The following is a 19,222-nucleotide window of genomic DNA, read 5'->3' as shown; positions in this document are numbered from 1 at the left end:
CAACATCAAAGAAAAAAACAATGTAGCTTAAACCTCTTAATTATACATATGTAGATAAAATAAAACTGTCAGTGTTCAGAATCAGGCCTGCAGAGCAGACGTCAGACCGACCCGTCCAGATGTCTGATGGGATGAGGGACGGCTGGGTTCCTGGGTTTTCTGTTGGAATCTGAACGTGACTGGAAAACAAATATGAGCATCAAGAAAAACCAAAAAACAACCCGGCTGGGGTGCCTATTTTTTTGCACTGTGCTAAACATGCACGGATGACGTCTGGAGAGACATCCTTGGGTATTTGCATGAGTGCAGTCAAACGATCTGGAGCACCTTCCCTCCGCCTAACAGACGTTTGCACGCGTCTCGTATTTTGCTGAGTTTAAGCCCGTACAGCAGCGGATTAAGTAGCGGTTGGAAAGTCAGGAAGTACAACGATGAAAAGATTTCAAACACAACCGGCAGTCTGCTACCATACCTGCTCTGTAAGATCTGAAAACAGCAACCGAAGGAAAAGTTGGCGATGGAGGCCAGGTGAGGCGTGCAGGTACTGATGGCTTTCTCTCGGGCCTGTTTGGATCCTGAAAAACAAACTTCTAGAATCTTCACGTAAGTGAAGAGGATCAAAATGAAAGGAATGACTATGGAGGTGGCGGTGTAGATGAGACCATAAATGTTGTTAACTCTGGTGTCAGAGCAGGCCAGTTTGACAATGGAGTAGTTTCCACAATAGACTTTGTTAATGACATTCCTGCAGAGCTGTAACGATACACTCAGGGATATCAGTACCACGATGGCACAAAGAGGGATCAACCACGTCAGAGCAATAAGGACAACCACCTTTTTAGGGGTCATACATGTGACGTACTGCAGAGGAAAGCAGATGGCCTGGTACCTGTCATAAGACATGACGGCCAAGATTAAAATTTCAGTACCTACATATGTGTAAATGCAAAAGATCTGTAGAAAACACAGAGGGAAAGAGATGGTGTGAATGTCAGAGAGGACCTGGACCAGCAGCATAGGAAACAATCCGGTGCTGCCGTACAGCTCGTTCACAAACAGACTGACCAGGAACATGTACATGGGTTCATGGAGGCTCCTGGTGCAGCAGATGGCCACGATGAGCAGTAGATTAGCACAGATGATGAGCACGTATAAACACAAGAGCATCAAAAAACACAAGTATTTATATAGACCAATGTCCAAGTAGGCAGTGAGTGTAAAATATACAACCTGAGTAGAGTTAACCATGATGCTGTGGGTTCAGGTGGAGCTGTGTGAACGCCTGAAGCTCAATGTCGCCACTTTTATCCCTGCAGTCAGCTGACCTCAACAGCAGCATGGTGAGCTCATTATCCACCATGGTTTCTGACTCACGACTGAAAGACAAAGAGAATTATCTTGTGTAGATTTAAGAATACGTTTTTCCCTCTTTGTTTACATGAAGCTCTCAAACATTTAAGAATTAATTCAAGACAGACGGTGAAACATTTACAAGAACAAAAGACAACAAAGTCAAGCCTTTGAGTAACAGGAGCAGGATGACTGAGAGTCCACACCAGCAGAAACCGGCTAAATGACTGTAGTAGCCGCGGAGAGCAAAGGTCAAGGTCACTCCTGACGATCAATAAAACTGTCAACACCAACTGACTAACAACACAGCTGACAATATTATATAATGATAGAAGGCATAAAAGTCAGAAAAATGACCAGTAGAACTGAAATAGGACTGATGAAGATGAGGCCGGGACTAGTGGAGCTGAAACCAGGACTAGTGGAACTGAAACCAGGACTAGTAGAGCTGAAACCAGGACTAGTAGAAGTGGAACCAGGACTAGTAGACCTGAAACCAGGACTAGTAGAGCTGAGACCAGGACTAGTAGAGCTAAAACCAGGACTAGTAGAGCTAAAACCAGGACTAGTTTACTTCTATTACAACAGAAGTGACCCCTGAGCAATAATTACATACTAGAGAAGCTGTAAACCTGAAACCAGGACTATAGGACATGAATCCGGGACTAGTAGAACTGAAACAGGACCAGAGGACTTGTAACCAGGACTAGTGAAACTGAAACCAGGAGTAGTAGAACTGAGGTCAGGACTAGTGGAGCAAAAAACCATGACCAGTAAAAATGAAACAAAATAGTAGAACTGAATTAACAGTCGGCTCAGCGAATGGCTAGCCGTTATGACTTTAACATCATGCTACTGCAGTTAGCTAAGCAACCGTCGGTTTGTATGAATCCAAAGACAGGTCTGGATCCGGACCTTGTTGGTGGGTAGAGGAACTGCAGGTCTGGATGCAGATGCAGGTCTGTATCCAGACCCTATTCGTGGGTAGAGGAAACTCAGGTCTGGATGCAGATGCAGGTCTGTATCCAGGCCATGGTGGAGGGTAGAGGATCCGCAGGTCTGGATCTGGATCCTCGTGGTGGGTAAATCAACAACAGCCCCTCCTGCGTTTTGGGTTCTATGTCCAATGAGGGTGCTATTCCTTATCCCCAAAAAGCCGTACATGCAAAGCCTGCTGGGGCTTGAGTCATTGTGGAGGTTCCTTTGTTTCAAACCATGCGGTCGACTGTAAGAAATCAAGGCTGGCGTCAGACTTAGGCCTCAGAACTATGCCACAGAGTTGAAAGTTTTTCCATGTTAAACATGGGACCGTGGCCCAACATGTTGTAATAAATGCTATATAAATAAAATGTAATTTAAAAATAAAATTGAATTGAAGACCGTGAATTTGTTAATCCACTGTGGATCAATGTGTTTTTTCTCAACTTTCATTTATTTCCAAATATTACGGCAATGGTGCGCCAGTGGAGTGACAGTTTTCTGTTTAGCTAAATGGTAAATGGCTTACACTTATATAGCGCTTTCCAGCTGTACTCCTACAGCCCCAAAGCTCTTTACACTGCAAACATTCACCCACACACGCACACACCGGTTGTCGGCGGAGCTGCCACACAACGGCGCTGGCCTGACAACTGGGAGCAACCTGGGGATTCAGTGTCTTGCCCAAGGAAACTTTGGTGGACACAGGTGGAACCAGGGTTTGAACCACTGACCTTCAGGTTCATGGGCGAACGCTCTACCAACTGAGCCACCTTCCCCTTCCCTAGCTACGCCAGAACTTTTCACTCATGATTTTCTGAGTGGAGCAATATTGGTTGGAATCCGCAACTCAAATATTTTCACGAACTCACGACAGATCAACGATCGAGGAACCCGCTGTAGCCGTTGTATGCCGGGGCCCTTAAATTTCCATGGCATGCATTAACTTCGGGTGATTAGTTGCTTCACCCAGAATAGAGATTTTCAGTCCGCCTTCATATAGCAGCTGCAGCAACGCACATAAAGATTTGATATGCGTATCAAATCTTCCTTGATTTCTCCCACCTCTCCTGTTGGCTTCCTCGGACCGGGACCTTCAGCATGTGCTGGGGCGGTTTGAGGCCGAGTGCGACGCGGCAGGGATGAGAATCAGCACCTCCAAATCTGAGGGTATGGTTCTCCATCGGAAAAGGGTGGCATGCCTTCTCCGGGTGGGTGGAGAAGTCCTGCCTCAGGTGGAGGAGTTCAAGTATCTCGGGATCTTGTTCACGAGTGAGGGAACGATGGAGCGTGAGATTGACAGACGGATCGGTGCAGCGTCCGCAGTAATGCGGTCGATGTACCGGGCCGTCATGGTGAAGAGGGAGGTGAGCCGAAAGGCGAAGCTCTCGATTTACCGGTCAATCTACGCACCTACCCTCACCTATGGTCATGAACTTTGGGTAGTGACCGAAAGGACAAGATCGCGGATACAAGCGGCCGAGATGAGTTTCCTCCGCAGGGTGGCTGGACGCTCCCTTAGAGTGAGGAGTTCGGTCACCCGGGAGGAGCTCGGAGTCGAGCCGCTGCTCCTCCACATTGAGAGGAGTCAGCTGAGGTGGCTTGGGCATCTGTACCGGATGCCTCCTGGACGCCTCCCTAGAGAGGTGTTCCAGGCATGTCCCACCGGGAGGAGACCCCGGGGAAGACCCAGGACACGCTGGAGAGACTACGTCTCTCGGCTGGCCTGGGAACGCCTCGGACTCCCCCCGGAAGAGCTGGAGGAAGTGTCTGGGGTGAAGGAAGTCTGGGCATCCCTGCTGAGGCTGCTGCCCCCGCGACCCGGAAACGGACAAGCGGCGGACGATGAGTGAGTGAGTGAGTGAGAAACCGGTGTTCTTTTCTGAGTTTTCCTGATCGTGCTTGGTTGTCCCTCCTTTTGATTGGATTGTTTTTTGTTAAATGGTTAGTCCTTGTTGTTCTCGGTTTTTTGGATGATTGTTTTGTGTTTTACAGTTTGAGTACTTGTTTATAAATAAAATAACAGAATTTTGTTTACACTCCCAGCCGTCATCTTTTTCCCTTCCCGGGTAATTGGGGCCCGAGCACTTGCAGTGCGAAGGCCCTATTGTATCTGTAGGAATTATTAGGGCCTGAGCACTTGCAGTGCAAAGACCCTATTGTATCCGTAGGAATTATTAGGGCCCGAGCACTTGCGGTGCGAAATTTTGCACGCAAGCCAGGCCTGGCGAAAAATAATAATAATAATAATAAATTATATTTAATGGTTTGCATTCATGGGCGTGGCAAAATGGCTCAACAGCGCCCCCTTGAAGACTTTGTGCCTCAAGCCCCACGATACGGTTTGACTTATATGCACGAAAATCGGTACACACCTGTATCATGGCGCAACTTAAAGAAAAGTCTCTTGGCGCCATGGCCGAAACCGAACAGAAAGTCGGCCATTTTGAATTAATTGTGTAATTTTGGCGCAATTTATGCCATTCCTTCGGCAATTAATACGGCCCGAACCGTAACGTGCACCCAGGTGTGTTATACATCAAAATGTGCGTCTCCATCTTGCGACTACGTGTAACCGATGTATAAATACGTTAGTTAATTTTCACCAAAAGTCAATTTTATTTTGGTAAGAAGCTTTTATTTTGTTAATTTCCTTTGTTTCGTTGTGCCGCGAGGTCACTTCCTGCTTTTTCGCGCACTTTTCTTCAGACGGCTTTTTGCCTTTCTGAAGAGAGGTAAGACTTGTGCGCTCTGGTAAAAAAAGTTGATAAAAAAGGATGTTAAATATACATAAACCTGTGCTATGTTTTTGTTATGCTGTATTATATTATTGTAGCATGTTTTTCATTAAGGTGTGTGTATTTTACTTTGTATAGCACTGCTGAGTATTGCTGGTGAAATCGGTGGTTTAAGCGAGGCTAGTCGCCATTTCAGATCGATTATCATCCAGCTTTTTGTGGCTCTCTCTTAAAGGTGTTCGTCAGAGAGACTGATGAAAACGGGTGCTATACTGTTTTTTTTTCCTGTTACACAGGTATGTGTTTTCTTTTTGATGTTTGTACTATGTTTGAGTTAACAAAGAAAACTAAAAATTGCTGCTGGTGGGCTCTTTGACTATTTTAATGGGATGTATTTTGTGTAATTTAAACTTATAAGGTTGAGACGGCTTTTTGCCTTTCTGAAGAGAGGTGTTCGTCAGAGAGACTAATGAAAACGGGTGCTATACTGTTTTTTTTTTCCTGTTTCACAGAGAAATAAAAATCCCGCCCAGCAGATCAGTTTGGCGCCTCACTCTCACCCAGACACAACGCAGAGCGTCACAGACCGGTTACATACGCGCATTACTTTTCTCTTTCAAAAGTGTTACCGTGGCGACGCTAGACGCCAAAAAGCGCGCCTCCCCTTCATCTGATTGGTCCATATTTGATAGTTCTCCAAAAGTCACCAAATTTTGCATGCAAGCCAGGCCTGGCGATACATTTGATATTTCATGGTTTGCATTAATGGGCGTGACCTAACGGCTCAACAGCGCCCCCTAGAATATGTTTCTCTGCCATAACTTTTTAAAGGTTTGACATAAAGAGTCGTGGGTGGTGTCATGGGACTCGGTATTGAGTCCTTGACCATAATTGGTGAAAATTAGCCCCGCCCCTTCTTCTGATTGGTTGTCCCTATTTCCTGCTATAACCTTTGAATGGTTTGACATAGAGAGTCGTGGGTGGTGTCATTGGACTCGGTATTAAGTCCTTGAGCTTCATTAGCCTGAATTAGCCCCGCCCCTTCTTCTGATTGGTTGTCCCTATTTTCTGCTATAACTTTTGAATGGTTTGACATAAAGACTCGTGGGTGGTGTCATCAGATTCGGTTTTGAGCCCTTACCATAATTGGTGAACATTAGCCCCGCCCCTTCTTCTGATTGGTTGTCCCTATTTTCTGCTATAACTTTTGAATGGTTTGACATAAAGACTCGTGGGTGGTGTCATCAGATTCGGTTTTGAGCCCTTACCATAATTGGTGAACATTAGCCCCGCCCCTTCTTCTGATTGGTTGTCCCTATTTTCTGCTATAACCTTTGAATGGTTTGACATAGAGAGTCGTGGGTGGTGTCATCGGACTCTGTATTGAGTCCTTGTCCTTCATTGGCCTGAATTAGCCCCGCCCCTTCTTCTGATTGGTTTTCCCTATTTTCTGCTATAACTTTTGAATCGTTTGACATAGGAAGTCGTGGGTGGTGTTTATTTCTGATATGCTTATGGGGGACGGTGGCTATGAGTGCGAGGGCCCGTTCATCGCTGCTCGCAGCTTTAATGTTTATTATTGTTACTCATGAACCCCCTAGACGGTTCAGTATATAAATAAAGTTTGATTTGATTTGAATTGATTTGACTGAGGGGCGGATGGTGGACCATGCTGTGTTTGCATGGGTGGGGCTAATCTGTGGTTGGAGATCCAATCTGGAATCAATGCTCTTTAAAACTTTGATTTATGGATTAATCGACAGCTAGACAGCCTGAAAAGTGAAAACATGATAGTTTAAGACCATTTTGAATCTCTGGGAGTCAGGAAAAGGAGAATATTGGACGGTCAATTCACACAGCCCGAAACTTAAACGTAAGTAATGGACCAGTTTTGTGGACTGTTTTTAGTATATTTTTCCAACCTGGGTTCACCAATGTGTTTTAGTGTAATGCACCAGTACTACGCTCATGAAACCACAGCATGTGCAGTTCAATCACTAATCAGAGTGCGCTGATGCATTCAAGAACTGCAGCATGGAAAATGAAAAAAACGGGAGACAAAATGATCTTGTTTTGTAATAAAAGCGCCTTATTTCCAAGATGTAGTGTGGATTTTAAAAAAAAGAGAAAAATGGAGCAAAATCACATTGAAGAACAATTTGTTTTTAAAGTGATAATTCTACTAATAAAAACTAACATATGTATATATATATATATATATATATATATATATATATATATATATATATATATATACATATATATATATATATATATATATATATATATATATATATATATATATATATACGTATATATATATATATATATACATATATATATATATATATACGTATATATATATATATATATACATATATATATATATATATATATATATATATATATATATACATATATATATATATATACATATATATATATATACATATATATATATATATATACATATATATATATATATATATATATATATATATATATATATATATATATATATATATATACATATATATATATATATATATATATACATATATATATATATATATATATACATATATATATATATATATATATATATATATATATATATATATATATACATAGACGTGTGTGTACCACACTTCTTTATTTCTGACATACAAACAGGAAATACAGAGATTACATTTGACCTAATATTGACAACTTACTAATTGTTTGGACAGTTATTGGCCATTTTTAAATAATCAGCATCAAAGAAAAAACAATGTAGCTTAAACCTCTTAATTCTACACATGTAGATAAAATAAAACTGTCAGTGTTCAGAATCAGGCCTGCCAACGTCAGACCGACAGGTCATGATGTCTGATGGGATGATGGACGGCTGGGTTCCTGGGTTTTCTGTTGGAATCTGAATTTGACTGGAAAACAAATAAGAACACCAAGAAAACCAAAAAACAACCCAGCTGGGGGTGCCTAGACTTTTGCACTGTGCTAAACATGCACTGATGACGTCTGGGGAGACATCCTTGGGTATTTGCAGGAGTGCAGTCAAACGATCTGGATCACCTTCCCTCCGCCTCACAAACGTTTGCACGCATCTCGTATTTTACTGAATTTCAGCCCGTACAACAGCGGATTAAGGAGCGGTTGGCACGTCAGGAAGTACACCGATAAAAAAATGTCAAACACAGGCGACAGTCTGCTAAAACCAAACCTGCTCTCTAAGATCTGAAAACAGCAACCAAAGGAAAAGTTGGCGATGGAGGCCAGGTGAGGCGTGCAGGTACTGATGGCTTTCTCTCGGGCCTGTTTGGATCCTGAAAAACAAACTTCTAGAATCTTCACATAAGTGTAAAGGATCAAAACGAAAGGAACGACTATGGAGATGACGGTGTAGATGAGACCATAAATGTTGTTAACTGTAGTGTCAGAGCAGGCCAGTTTGACAATGGAGTAGTTTCCACAACAGACTTTGTTAATGACCTTCCCGCAGAGCTGTAACGATACACTCAGGGATATCAGAACTACAATGGCACAAAGAGGGATCAACCACGTCAGAGCAATGAGGACAACCACCTTTTTAGGGGTCATACATGAGACGTACTGCAGAGGAAAGCAGATGGCCAGGTACCTGTCATAAGACATGACGGCCAAGATTAAAACTTCAGTACCTATATATGTGTAAATGCAAAAGATCTGTAGAAAACACAGACGGAAAGAGACGGTGTGAACGTCAGAGAGGACCTGGACCAGCAGCATAGGAAACAATCCGGTGCTGCCGTACAGCTCGTTCACAAACAGACTGACCAGGAACATGTACATGGGTTCATGGAGGCTCCTGGTGCAGCAGATGATCACGATGAGCAGTAGATTAGCACAGATGATGAGCACGTATAAACACAAGAGCATCAAAAAACACAAGTATTTATAAAGACCAATGTCCAAGTAGGCAGTGAGTGTAAAATATACAACCTGAGTAGAGTTAACCATGATGCTGGGGGTTCAGGTGGAGCTGTGTGAACGCCTGAAGCTCAATGTCACCACTTTTATCCCTGCAGTCAGCTGACGTCCACAGCAGCATGGTGAGCTCATTATCCACCATGGTTTCTGACTCACGACTGAAAGACAAAGAGAATTCTCTTGTGGTGATTTAAGAATAAGTTTATCCCTCTTTGTTTACATGAAGCTCTCAAACATCTAAGAATTAATTCAAGACAGACGGTGAAACATTTACAAGAGGGTCAAAGACGTATAAGGCCTTTGAGTAGCCCATTTTTAAAATACTTAAAATAAAGATATTTTTGGCCATTTTCCAAACATTTGAAATGTAGTGTACACATACATGTATGTGAAAACTTCAAACAAAGGTATTTTAGTGTTTTTAAACCTTTAAACCGTCATTTGGGGCGACCATTTATCTCAAAATTAATAGATTTCCATAACAAAATTTATATTTTAATAAGTATCAGTAATTAAATTAACTGTTCAAGAAAGATAGACACATTTTTCCTTTCATTTTTTGAAAACCATTTTTAAATACATTCTATCCATAATGGCAGTGTCACCCTCTTACTTACTCTAAAATTCATAAAACTGATTTAAAATGTGTACAAGGTGTATCCACTTATGCATGCTATACCAATAATTTATATTTGAACCAAAACTGATAGACATTCAATTTTGAATTTGATACAGAATTGCCATTTGTTGGTTACCCCACATGACAGGTGGTCACCCCACATGATGCTTTCAAGTTGAATCAAATATAACAGGCTAACAGTTAGCTATATGATCTAAGCTAGCTACTTCTCACCACATATCACTAACAAATTTACCTTCAAAATATAGATTTGCAAATAAAACTAATTATTTACAGTTTTAGGGTGGTCACCCCACATGATATCAAAATGTGACGTATACACTGCAGCAGTTAGAAAGAGGTTTTATTTGTAAAGGAGAGAGAGACTACTGACCTGCAGGTTGTCTCTCTGGGACCCTCATGGAGTAACTGGCTGATGCAACATCCTCTTTGAGATGATTGTCAATATAAAAGTCCCTCAATTGTATTTTTTTCATGGTCACCCCAGATGATAATTCAGACAATGAACATATTCGGACAAGATTAGTTTGTGTATTATGATTGAAATGTGTGTACAAATGTTCCATAACTTTGTCAATAAATCTAAAACAAGTTTGAAAGTATGCCCAATAGGGCAAGCATTATTTTTAAATTGTTTTAATGTGATTTAAAACCAGTTGTCCAAACAGAAGTCAAGGCCGGACGGTCACCCCACATGATGTTTTCACACTTCAGATGGCAGAAAATGACCAATAACCAACATGTTTAAATAAAATAAGAGTGGACACATGTAGAAGGAACGTATTAGACATACATGTTATATTTTTTATTCATTTTTATGTTTATTATTAGGTAAAAAGTTCCATCGGACAGAAAAAGTAAGCGTCACGTCTTTGACCCAAGAACAAAAGACAACAAAGTCAAGCCTTTGAGTTACCAGGAGCAGGATGACTGAGAGTCCACACCAGCAGAAACCTGCTAAATGACTGTAGAAGCCGCGGAGAGCAAAGGTCAAGGTCACTCTTGACGATCAATAAAACTGTCAACACCAACCAAGTAACAACACAGCTGACAATACTATATAATGATAGAAGGCCTAAAAGTCAGAAAAATGACCAGTAGAACTGAAATAGGACTGGTGAAGATGATACCAGGACTAGTGGAGCTGAAACCAGGACTAGTAGAACTGGAATTCAATTCAATTCAATTCAATTTTATTTATATAGCGTCTAATACAACAGAGTTGTCTCTAGACGCTTTACAGAGACCCATACCCAGAACATGACCCTCGAGCAGATATTACATAAACAATGGCAGGTAAAAAACTCCCCTAGTGGGAGAAAAACCTTAAGCCAAACAGTGGCAAGGAAAAACTCCCCTTTAGGAGGGAAGAAACCTTGAGCAGGACCAGGCTCATCAGGGGGGACCCTCCTGCCGAGGGCCAGACTGGTGGGTCAGGGACGGCAACAGCACAGCAGGCAGGTGGAAGCAGCAACGGGATGACCGGGGGTGGGGACCGCAGGCCAGCACACAGCTCCCGAAGCTCCAGCCCAATCAGCAAGTCCCAGGTTGGGGTGCAGGGTCAGGAAAAGACTTGTGCTCCGTAATGCAAGCTACAAGCCACCCACGGCCACCTGCAGGACAAAAGAGAGAAAAGGGAGGAGAAGGGGGGGGCAGCAACGGGATGACCAGGGGTGGGGACCGCAGGCCAGCACGCAGCTCCCGAAGCTCCGGCCCAATCAGCAAGTCCCAGGTTGGGGTGCAGGGTCGGGGAAAGACTTGTGCTCCGTAATGCAAGCTACAAGCCACCCACGACCACCTGCAGGTTCCGGTGTCCGGCAAAGGATGCTGCAACATGGACAAAAGAGAGAAAAGGGAGGAGAAGGGGGGGCCAGCACAAGAAACTACAGGAGCGACTCTGACACACTAAAGTTTACACTACCTAGAGATTTACCAACACCAGCTAGAGGTTTACTAAACACTAACTATAGGCTTTACTAAACAGAAAGGTTTTAAGTTTAGTTTTAAAGGTGGAGGGGGTGTCAGCCTCCTTAACCCAAATTGGAAGTTGGTTCCATAGTAGTGGTGCCTGATAGCAGAACGTCCGCCCTCCAAATCTACATTTGGATACTCTAGGAACTACGAGTAAACCTGCACTCTGAGAACGGAGACCTCTGACAGGAACATAAGGCACTATCAGGTCTTGCAAATAATGCAGAGCTAAGCCGTTTTGGGCTTTATACGCAAGTAATAAAATTTTAAATTGGATTCTGAATTTTACGGGTAACCAATGGAGCGACGCTAACACTGGAGAGACGTGGTCTCCCCTGCTGATTCCTGTCAGTACTCGTGCTGCTGCATTCTGGATCAGCTGGAGCCTATTCAGCAAATTACTTGGACATCCTGCTAACAACACATTACAGTAATCTAGTCTAGAAGATACAAACGCATGAACTAGTTTTTCTGCATCACTCTGCGAGAGGATTTTCCTAATCTTTGCAATATTACGGAGATGGAAAAAGGCTATTTTACAAACCTGATTAACATATGGTTTAAACGACAAATCCTGATCGAAAATAACACCAAGGTTTCTCACAGTTGCACTGGAAGCCATCGCAACACCATCTAATCCCCTTCTAAGATGCTCTGGACCAAGAATGATAACCTCTGTTTTATCTGAATTTAGAAGCAAGAAGTTTCTGGACATCCAGTCCTTGATGTCCCTAAGACATGCCTGAAGTTTAACTAACGGTTCTGTTTCATCCGGCTTCATAGACAAGTAGAGCTGCGTATCATCAGCATAACAATGAAAGTGTATGCCGTGAATCTGGATTATACTTCCCAATGGCTGCATGTATAAACTGAACAAGATTGGCCCTAGCACTGAACCCTGCGGAACACCATAACAGACCCTTGACTGTTCTGAAGAAACCTCATGTACATGAACAAACTGGAACCTGTCAGATAGGTATGATTTAAACCAACATAGAGCTGTCCCTTTAATCCCAACAACATGCTCTAACCTGTGCAGTAAAATGCCATGATCTATAGTGTCAAAAGCAGCACTGAGGTCCAGTAGAACCAGTATGGAAACTAATCCCTTATCTGAGGCCATAAAGAGGTCATTCGTGACTCGAACCAGTGCTGTCTCTGTGCTATGATGCATTCTGAACCCTGACTGAAAGACTTCAAACAGATCATTTCTATACAAATAGTCACATAACTGGCTTGAAACTGCCTTTTCCAGAATTTTAGATACAAATGGAAGGTTGGAAATTGGTCTATAATTAGCTAAGGTGTCTGGGTCAAGAGAAGGTTTTTTAAGTAAAGGTTTAATTACTGCGACTTTGAAAACCTGTGGTACATATCCTAAACTTAGGGATAGGTTAATTTGGTCCAGTATTGTCGTAGCAATAAGAGAAAAAACATTTTTGAATAGTCGAGTCGGGATGGGGTCTAACATACATGTGGTAGACTTAGCTCTATTAACGAGTGAGGTCAGCTCAGGGAGGTCTATAGGATCAAAACAGTCTAGAGTCAAGTCAGAGCCTAGGGAAGTCGCTAAAGCTGAAGAAACACCTACAACCGGCTGGTTGATTTCTTCTCTAATTCTCGTGATTTTACTGTTGAAGAAGCTCATAAAGTCCTCACTACTGAGAGCTGCAGGAATGCACGGCTCAACAGAGTTGTGACTCTTTGTCAGCCTGGCTACAGTGCTGAACAGAAAACGTGGGTTACTTTTGTTATCCTCTATCAACGTTGAATAATAAGCTGTTCTGGCTTTGCGAATGGCTTTTTTATATACTATTAGAATATCTTTCCATTCACGATAAGAGTCTACAGACCTACAAGAGTACCACTTCCTTTCCATTTTACGCACGTTTTGTTTCAACATGCGGATATCTGAATTATACCAGGGAGTTAAGCTCCTGTGGCTAGAAACCCTCCTTTTCAAAGGAGCAACTTCATCTAAAGCTGAATGCAACAAATCAGCAGTGTTACTAGCAAGGAAATCAACATCTGTAGAGGTAGAACCCAGGTCACTGGCCTCGACTACATCACTATTTCGCACTGTCGTAAGATAAGCAATGGCCTACCTAAATTTAACAATAACTTCATCAGACAAACATCTGCTAAAATAATACCTCCTATTTTGCACTTCAACATCAACAAAATTAAATTCAAACGTTATTAAGTAATGGTCGGATAAAAGGGAGTTTACAGGTGACACCAACAGACCATCAGTTTCAACACCGTAGGTGAGAACGAGATCGAGAGTATGATTAAAACAGTGCGTCGGTTTATCCACTTTTTGTGAGATACCCATTGATTCTAGAAGAGAATCGAAGGCTAATTTAAGATTATCGCTTTCAACATCCATATGAATGTTAAAATCACCCACTATGATGAATTTATCTGTGCTAATCAATAATCCAGAAAGGAAATCTGAAAATTCAGACAAAAACTCTAGATACGCACCAGCAGGGGGCCGGTACACTACCACTAACACAACTGGCTTCTCTGATTTCCAGCTCGGAAATTTCAGACTAAGCGTGAGGCTTTCAAATGTATTATAATTGCACTTAGGTTCAATTTTTGTTTGGAGACTGGAGTTATAAATTGCTGCGACTCCTCCGCCTCGGCCCGTGCTTCTAGGAATGTGATGATTAAAGTAGCCGGGCGGAGTTGATTCATTCAAACTAACATACTCTTCCTCCTGTAACCATGTTTCTGTTAAGCAGAAAATATCACTCCTGCTCTCTGTAATTATATCATTTACTAACAGAGACTTGGAGCTTAATGATCGTATATATTTAGTAGTCCGCATCTAATTTTTCGGTCTGTAATTGGTACCAAATGTACATTGGTTTTAATTTTTACAAGGTTATTTTGGTTAACGCCTCCAAAACGCCGCACCTGGTGAACTTTTGGAGGGCGGGGAACGGCAACCACTTCTATTTTGTATGAATTTTCCTTTTTTTTTTTTCCTTCTGACGAAATAAGGGCCTTTTTGCCCCCCCTAAACGTGCCCCAAAAGTCACCAAATTAAAAATTTTCAAGCCATGCCTGGCGAAATATTTGATATTTAATGGTCTGCATTAATGGGCGTGGCCTAACGGCTCAACAGCGCCCCCTAGAAGACTTTGTGCCTCAAGCCCCACAATACGGTTTGACGTACATGCACAAAAAATCGGGGCACACCTGTATCATGTCGCAACTTAAAGAAAAGTCTCTTGGCGCCATGGCCGAAACCGAACAAGAAGTCGGCCATTTTCAATCAATCGTGTAATTTTGGCGCAATTTATGCCATTTCTTCGGCCGCTTCTTCGCCCATAAGCGCGCCCCCCCCTTCATCTGAATGGTCCATATTTGATAGTACCTACGTTCTGCCATAACTTTTGATAGTTTGACATACAGAGTCGTTCACATTCATGAGTCCTTCACCTTAATTGGTGCAAATTAGCCCCGCCCCTTTTTCTGATTGGTCGATATGTGATACTTCCTATTTTCTAAAATAACTTTTGAATGGTTTGACAAAGACTCGTGGGTGGTGTCATCGGACATGGTTTTGATTCTTTGAACATAATTGGTGCAAATTAGCCACGCCCCTTCATCTGATTGGTCGATATTTGATAGTTCCTACTTTCTGCCATAACTTTTGAATGGTTTGATATAGAGAGTCGAGGGTGGTGTCATCCGCTAAATGTCCAGGCCTGAAGACATCTACATGCAAGTCATACAAGCTTCCACTGCAGCCTGAACGTGCACAAGGGTGTGAGGGACCGTTCATCGCTGCTTGCAGCTTTAATTTTATTTGTTATTCAAGCGTACTCTTAAATTAAATACTTTTTGAAAACCAAGAATGAGATGTGTACCTGCTGTACTCTACTGCCCTTACTTTTCAGCCACTTGTGCTTTTTATTATTTTACCTCTTTTCTTATCATTTTATTTCATTGTATTTGTTATTTACTGTTTAATTCTGTTTTGCAGCTTTTAATGTTGATGTAAAGCACTTTGAATTACCTTGTGTTGAATTGTGCTACACAAATAAACTTGCCTTGCCTTGGAGAAATCTGTCACTCGTTTTTTTTTCTAATCTCTTTTTATAGTGATATTGACCCAGGAATGAAGGGGGACCTGGAGGGAGGACAGTGGCCATGAGTTTAAGGGCCCGATCAACCCTGCTTGCAGCTTTAATGTTTATTATTTTATTTTATTATCACTTGTCAGTTTAGTTCTTGTTATTCTGTTGTTGCTGCTACAACAATTACATTTCCCCTATGGGGATTAATTAGGTTATCTGAATCAGAATCTGAAACACCCCCTTAAAAACACATCCATCAAAGATGCCCTTTTCCCCCCTGAAATGATCAGTTAATGCCCTAAATGTGGTTAAGAAAAGGTTCATGTCAGTACAGTTGTCATGAATGTGAACTCTAGTCACGGAGAGAAAATTATTATTTTTTGTACCAGACTGTAATCATGTTTATTTCTGCTGTAAATATGGTTAGCACTTGGTTGTCACATGACTCCATAAAAGTGGCAAATATACAAGAATTTTAATGCATCTGTGGAAAATTGCTTGAATCTGGCGGAATACAGTAAAAATGTCAAAGGTAATTTCTTTCCTTCAGAATGAATTGCTGACATTACAGAGTGCATGATTTTTACACCAGAATGGCAAAATAATTAAAAAGTGTTTTTTAAATGAAAGTCAAGTAGTTTCTTTTTTGTTTTTTTCCCCATGGTTTCCAGAGGGTTCTTGGTGCATAAAGAAAACACAACAAGGATAAAAACTCTGGATTTCATAGATTTAACTAAAAAAAAAGTTCTGCCAACCCAGGTGAACCCAGGTACCAGTCCTGGCCTGTGGCCCTCGGTCTTTTAATGTCACTGTACGTAGAAACGTTTCTTACATGAGCTCTCTGTGATCAGTCAACTTCTTTTTACTGAGGAAATGTTTGCACGCGTTTCTTATTTTGGACAACTGCAGTCCAAACATGAGCGGATTCAGGAGAGGCTGAAGCATCGGAAAGTACAAAGACATGATAAGCTGCAGCACACTGGGAGGACCGGTCCTATCCAACCTGCTCTGTAGAATCTCAAACAAACAACCAAAAGAAAAGTTGAGGAGGGAGGTGAGTTGAGGCGTGCAGGTGCTCACGGCTTTCCTCCTGGTCTGTGTGGAAGCAGCAGAACAGACTCTGAGAATTTTCATGTAAGAATACAGGATTGGAAGCAGAGGGACTAAGACGGTGAGGGCGGCACCGAACAGTCCATAAATGTTGTTGACCGTGACGTCAGAACACGCCAACTTCACAACCAGGTAGTTATGGCAGTACAGGCCGTTGATGACGTTCCCACACAGCGTCAGGCGCAAGTTCAGGCATAAAGTGATAAAAAATTTAACAAAGCTGTAAAACCACACCACTGCAATTAAGACCATCACTGTGGTGGCTGACATACGGGTATTGTATTCTAGAGGATGACAGATGGCCACATACCTGTCATAAGACATGACGGCCAGGTTACAGAACTCAATATGTACATACGAGAACAAGCAGAAGATCTGCAGGTAGCAGAGAGGAGCAGGAACGGTGTGAACATCAGAGAGGACCTGGAGCAGCAGGACCGGGAACAGGCCGGTGCTGCCGTACAGCTCGTTCACAAACAGACTGAGCAGGAACAGAAACATGGGTTCATAGAGGCTCCTGGTGAAGCAGATCACTGTGATAATGGACGTGTTGGCAATAATGACAGCAACGTATGACAGGCAAATAATCACAAAGTACAAGTACTTTAACCTTCCAACCTCCATGTAAGCTCCAAGGATGAAGTAAGAAAAAGATGAAGAATTTGAATTCAACATGCTTCTTTTGCTTAAAGGACAAAAATACACAAGAAAACAAACACAGTTGACTTCTACTCAATCACGTCCTTTCAGAGACTGAAAAAGAGAAATGGGTGCAGTTTTGTCTGCAGTTCAAAGTTTCGAGAACAACATCCTGACCTCACCCTTTTACCTGAACACAACTCTGACCGAGATCAGAGACAGATCGGTCCAGACAGTCGCTGCTGCAGCATTTGCAGCATCTGCAGCAGCATCTGCAGCATCTGCAGCGTTTATACCTTCTCAGAGCCAATCTCTGCTCTGAGCTCATCCTTCCTGGATCAGCAGGAGGGTTCAGTCCCACGACGACTCAAAGCTCTCAACGCGCTCTAGCTGGGTGTTTTTTGTTTATTTTTTAGTTCTTTAATGTAAACTACTGTGTATAGATACGTGAAATGAAGACTGTCCATCCATTCGTTCAAACATCTAAAATTGAACTTAATGTCTTTCATGTGTATAATTTGTGAAAGACACTTCAACTTCAAAACCGTACATGAGGGGTCTCCATGCAGAAGTGACACAAAGTTTTAGGACGCATAGTACGCAAAACACCACAAAATGATGAAGACTAAAAGCTATGGTTCTAATAACAGGTCATTGCAGCTGTATGTGACAACTGAACAGAGCTCTCACAGACAAAAATATGAGTCTGCACAAGCTGAACCCAGGCTAAGGCGAAGATTTTCCTCACAAAAATGAAAAAAGGATAAAAGCAATATAATATATGAGACTAAGAATTTGTAAAACAATGAAAGACAGGAACAAAACATCAACAAACATAATGACAAAAACAGCAAGCAATAAAGAAAGAGTAGGTTGAAAGAATAAAACATTAAATGTGTTGGGCCACAGTCCTATCTGAACTATGTGATTATGTGAATTTCAACTTTAAGGCCCAGCCCTGAGGCCTCAGTCTGAGACCAGCCTTGAGTTTTATTACAGCTGACCGCATGGCTTGGAACAAAGGAACCTTCATGATGACTCAAAGCCAGAGCAGGATTTGCATTTACGGCCTTAAGTGAAAAGGAATAGCCCTCTCATTGGGCATGGACCCGAAAACGCAAGGGGGGGGGCACAGTCACTGCCTGGGCCAGCTATAAAGAGTAAACTCCCCCCTCTTACTCTCTCTTGCCTTTTTCTCTTGTCCTCCAGCTCTCAACTCTTATTTTAGCATGAAGAGCTAGTAGCTATGGGCCGGCCTCCTTCATGATCGTGACCGAAGAACCATCTGTCTGGAGCGCTGCAACAAGTGACCCATGAATGTTCCGAGCCCAGATGAGCCGAACAAGGAGACCCTTGCATGCCTCAATGTGAGTTTGCTTGTCGCAAAATGCGTATAGTTAGGTTTAGAGTCTCTGCCCAGACTTTGCCTCAACTCTGCCCAGAACAAAGCCTTTAGCCTCCATGAATTCTATGCCTAACCTTTGAACTTTAATGTTTTTTAACCCCTCGCCCAACCAGAACTGCATATGGACAGTTGCACCATCAGTCAGTTCCAATGACTACGACCAGCATCCCAGTCATCAGACCTAAGGGGGGATGTTGGGCCACAGTCCCATGTGAACTTTGTGATTATGTGAATTTCAACTTTAGGCCCAGCTCTGAGGCCTTATTCTGAGACCAGCCTTGAAATCACGGCTTGGGCCAGCTATAAAGAGCAAGCTCCCCCCTCTCTTTTC

At 42.3% G+C, this 19,222-nt stretch overlaps 3 protein-coding genes across 3 annotated transcripts; all 3 read right to left on the bottom strand.

Annotated features, from left to right (window-relative positions):
* Positions 1 to 309: 309 nt before the first annotated feature.
* On the bottom strand, positions 310 to 1,248 carry LOC133449539 (olfactory receptor 11A1-like). The gene has a single exon (XM_061728706.1). It carries the CDS (start codon positions 1,246 to 1,248, stop codon positions 310 to 312), a length of 939 nt encoding a protein of 312 aa, XP_061584690.1.
* A 6,902-nt stretch (positions 1,249 to 8,150) lies between these two features.
* LOC133450407 (olfactory receptor 10A6-like) lies at positions 8,151 to 9,062 on the bottom strand. Its single transcript, XM_061729024.1, has one exon. It carries the CDS (start codon positions 9,060 to 9,062, stop codon positions 8,151 to 8,153), a length of 912 nt encoding a protein of 303 aa, XP_061585008.1.
* Positions 9,063 to 14,958: 5,896 nt separating this feature from the next.
* Positions 14,959 to 17,525, bottom strand: LOC133450399 (olfactory receptor 10A6-like; the record flags this gene model as incomplete). Its single annotated transcript, XM_061729013.1, has 2 exons — positions 16,615 to 17,525; positions 14,959 to 14,995 (listed from the first exon to the last, which is right to left on the bottom strand). Coding segments are annotated over exons 1-2 (945 nt in total), but the record flags the coding sequence as incomplete, so codon positions are not given.
* Between the last annotated feature and the right edge of the window lie 1,697 nt (positions 17,526 to 19,222).

The sequence above is a fragment of the Cololabis saira genome, chromosome 1 (assembly GCF_033807715.1).
Source record: "Cololabis saira isolate AMF1-May2022 chromosome 1, fColSai1.1, whole genome shotgun sequence".
Lineage (NCBI taxonomy): Eukaryota > Metazoa > Chordata > Actinopteri > Beloniformes > Belonidae > Cololabis > Cololabis saira.
This window is presented reverse-complemented; position numbering and strand designations above follow the sequence as displayed.

Coding starts and splice junctions, on each gene's coding strand:
- LOC133449539 (XM_061728706.1), bottom strand. CDS start 1,248: ATGGTTAACTCTACTCAGGTTGTATATTTTACACTCACTGCCTACTTG.
- LOC133450407 (XM_061729024.1), bottom strand. CDS start 9,062: ATGGTTAACTCTACTCAGGTTGTATATTTTACACTCACTGCCTACTTG.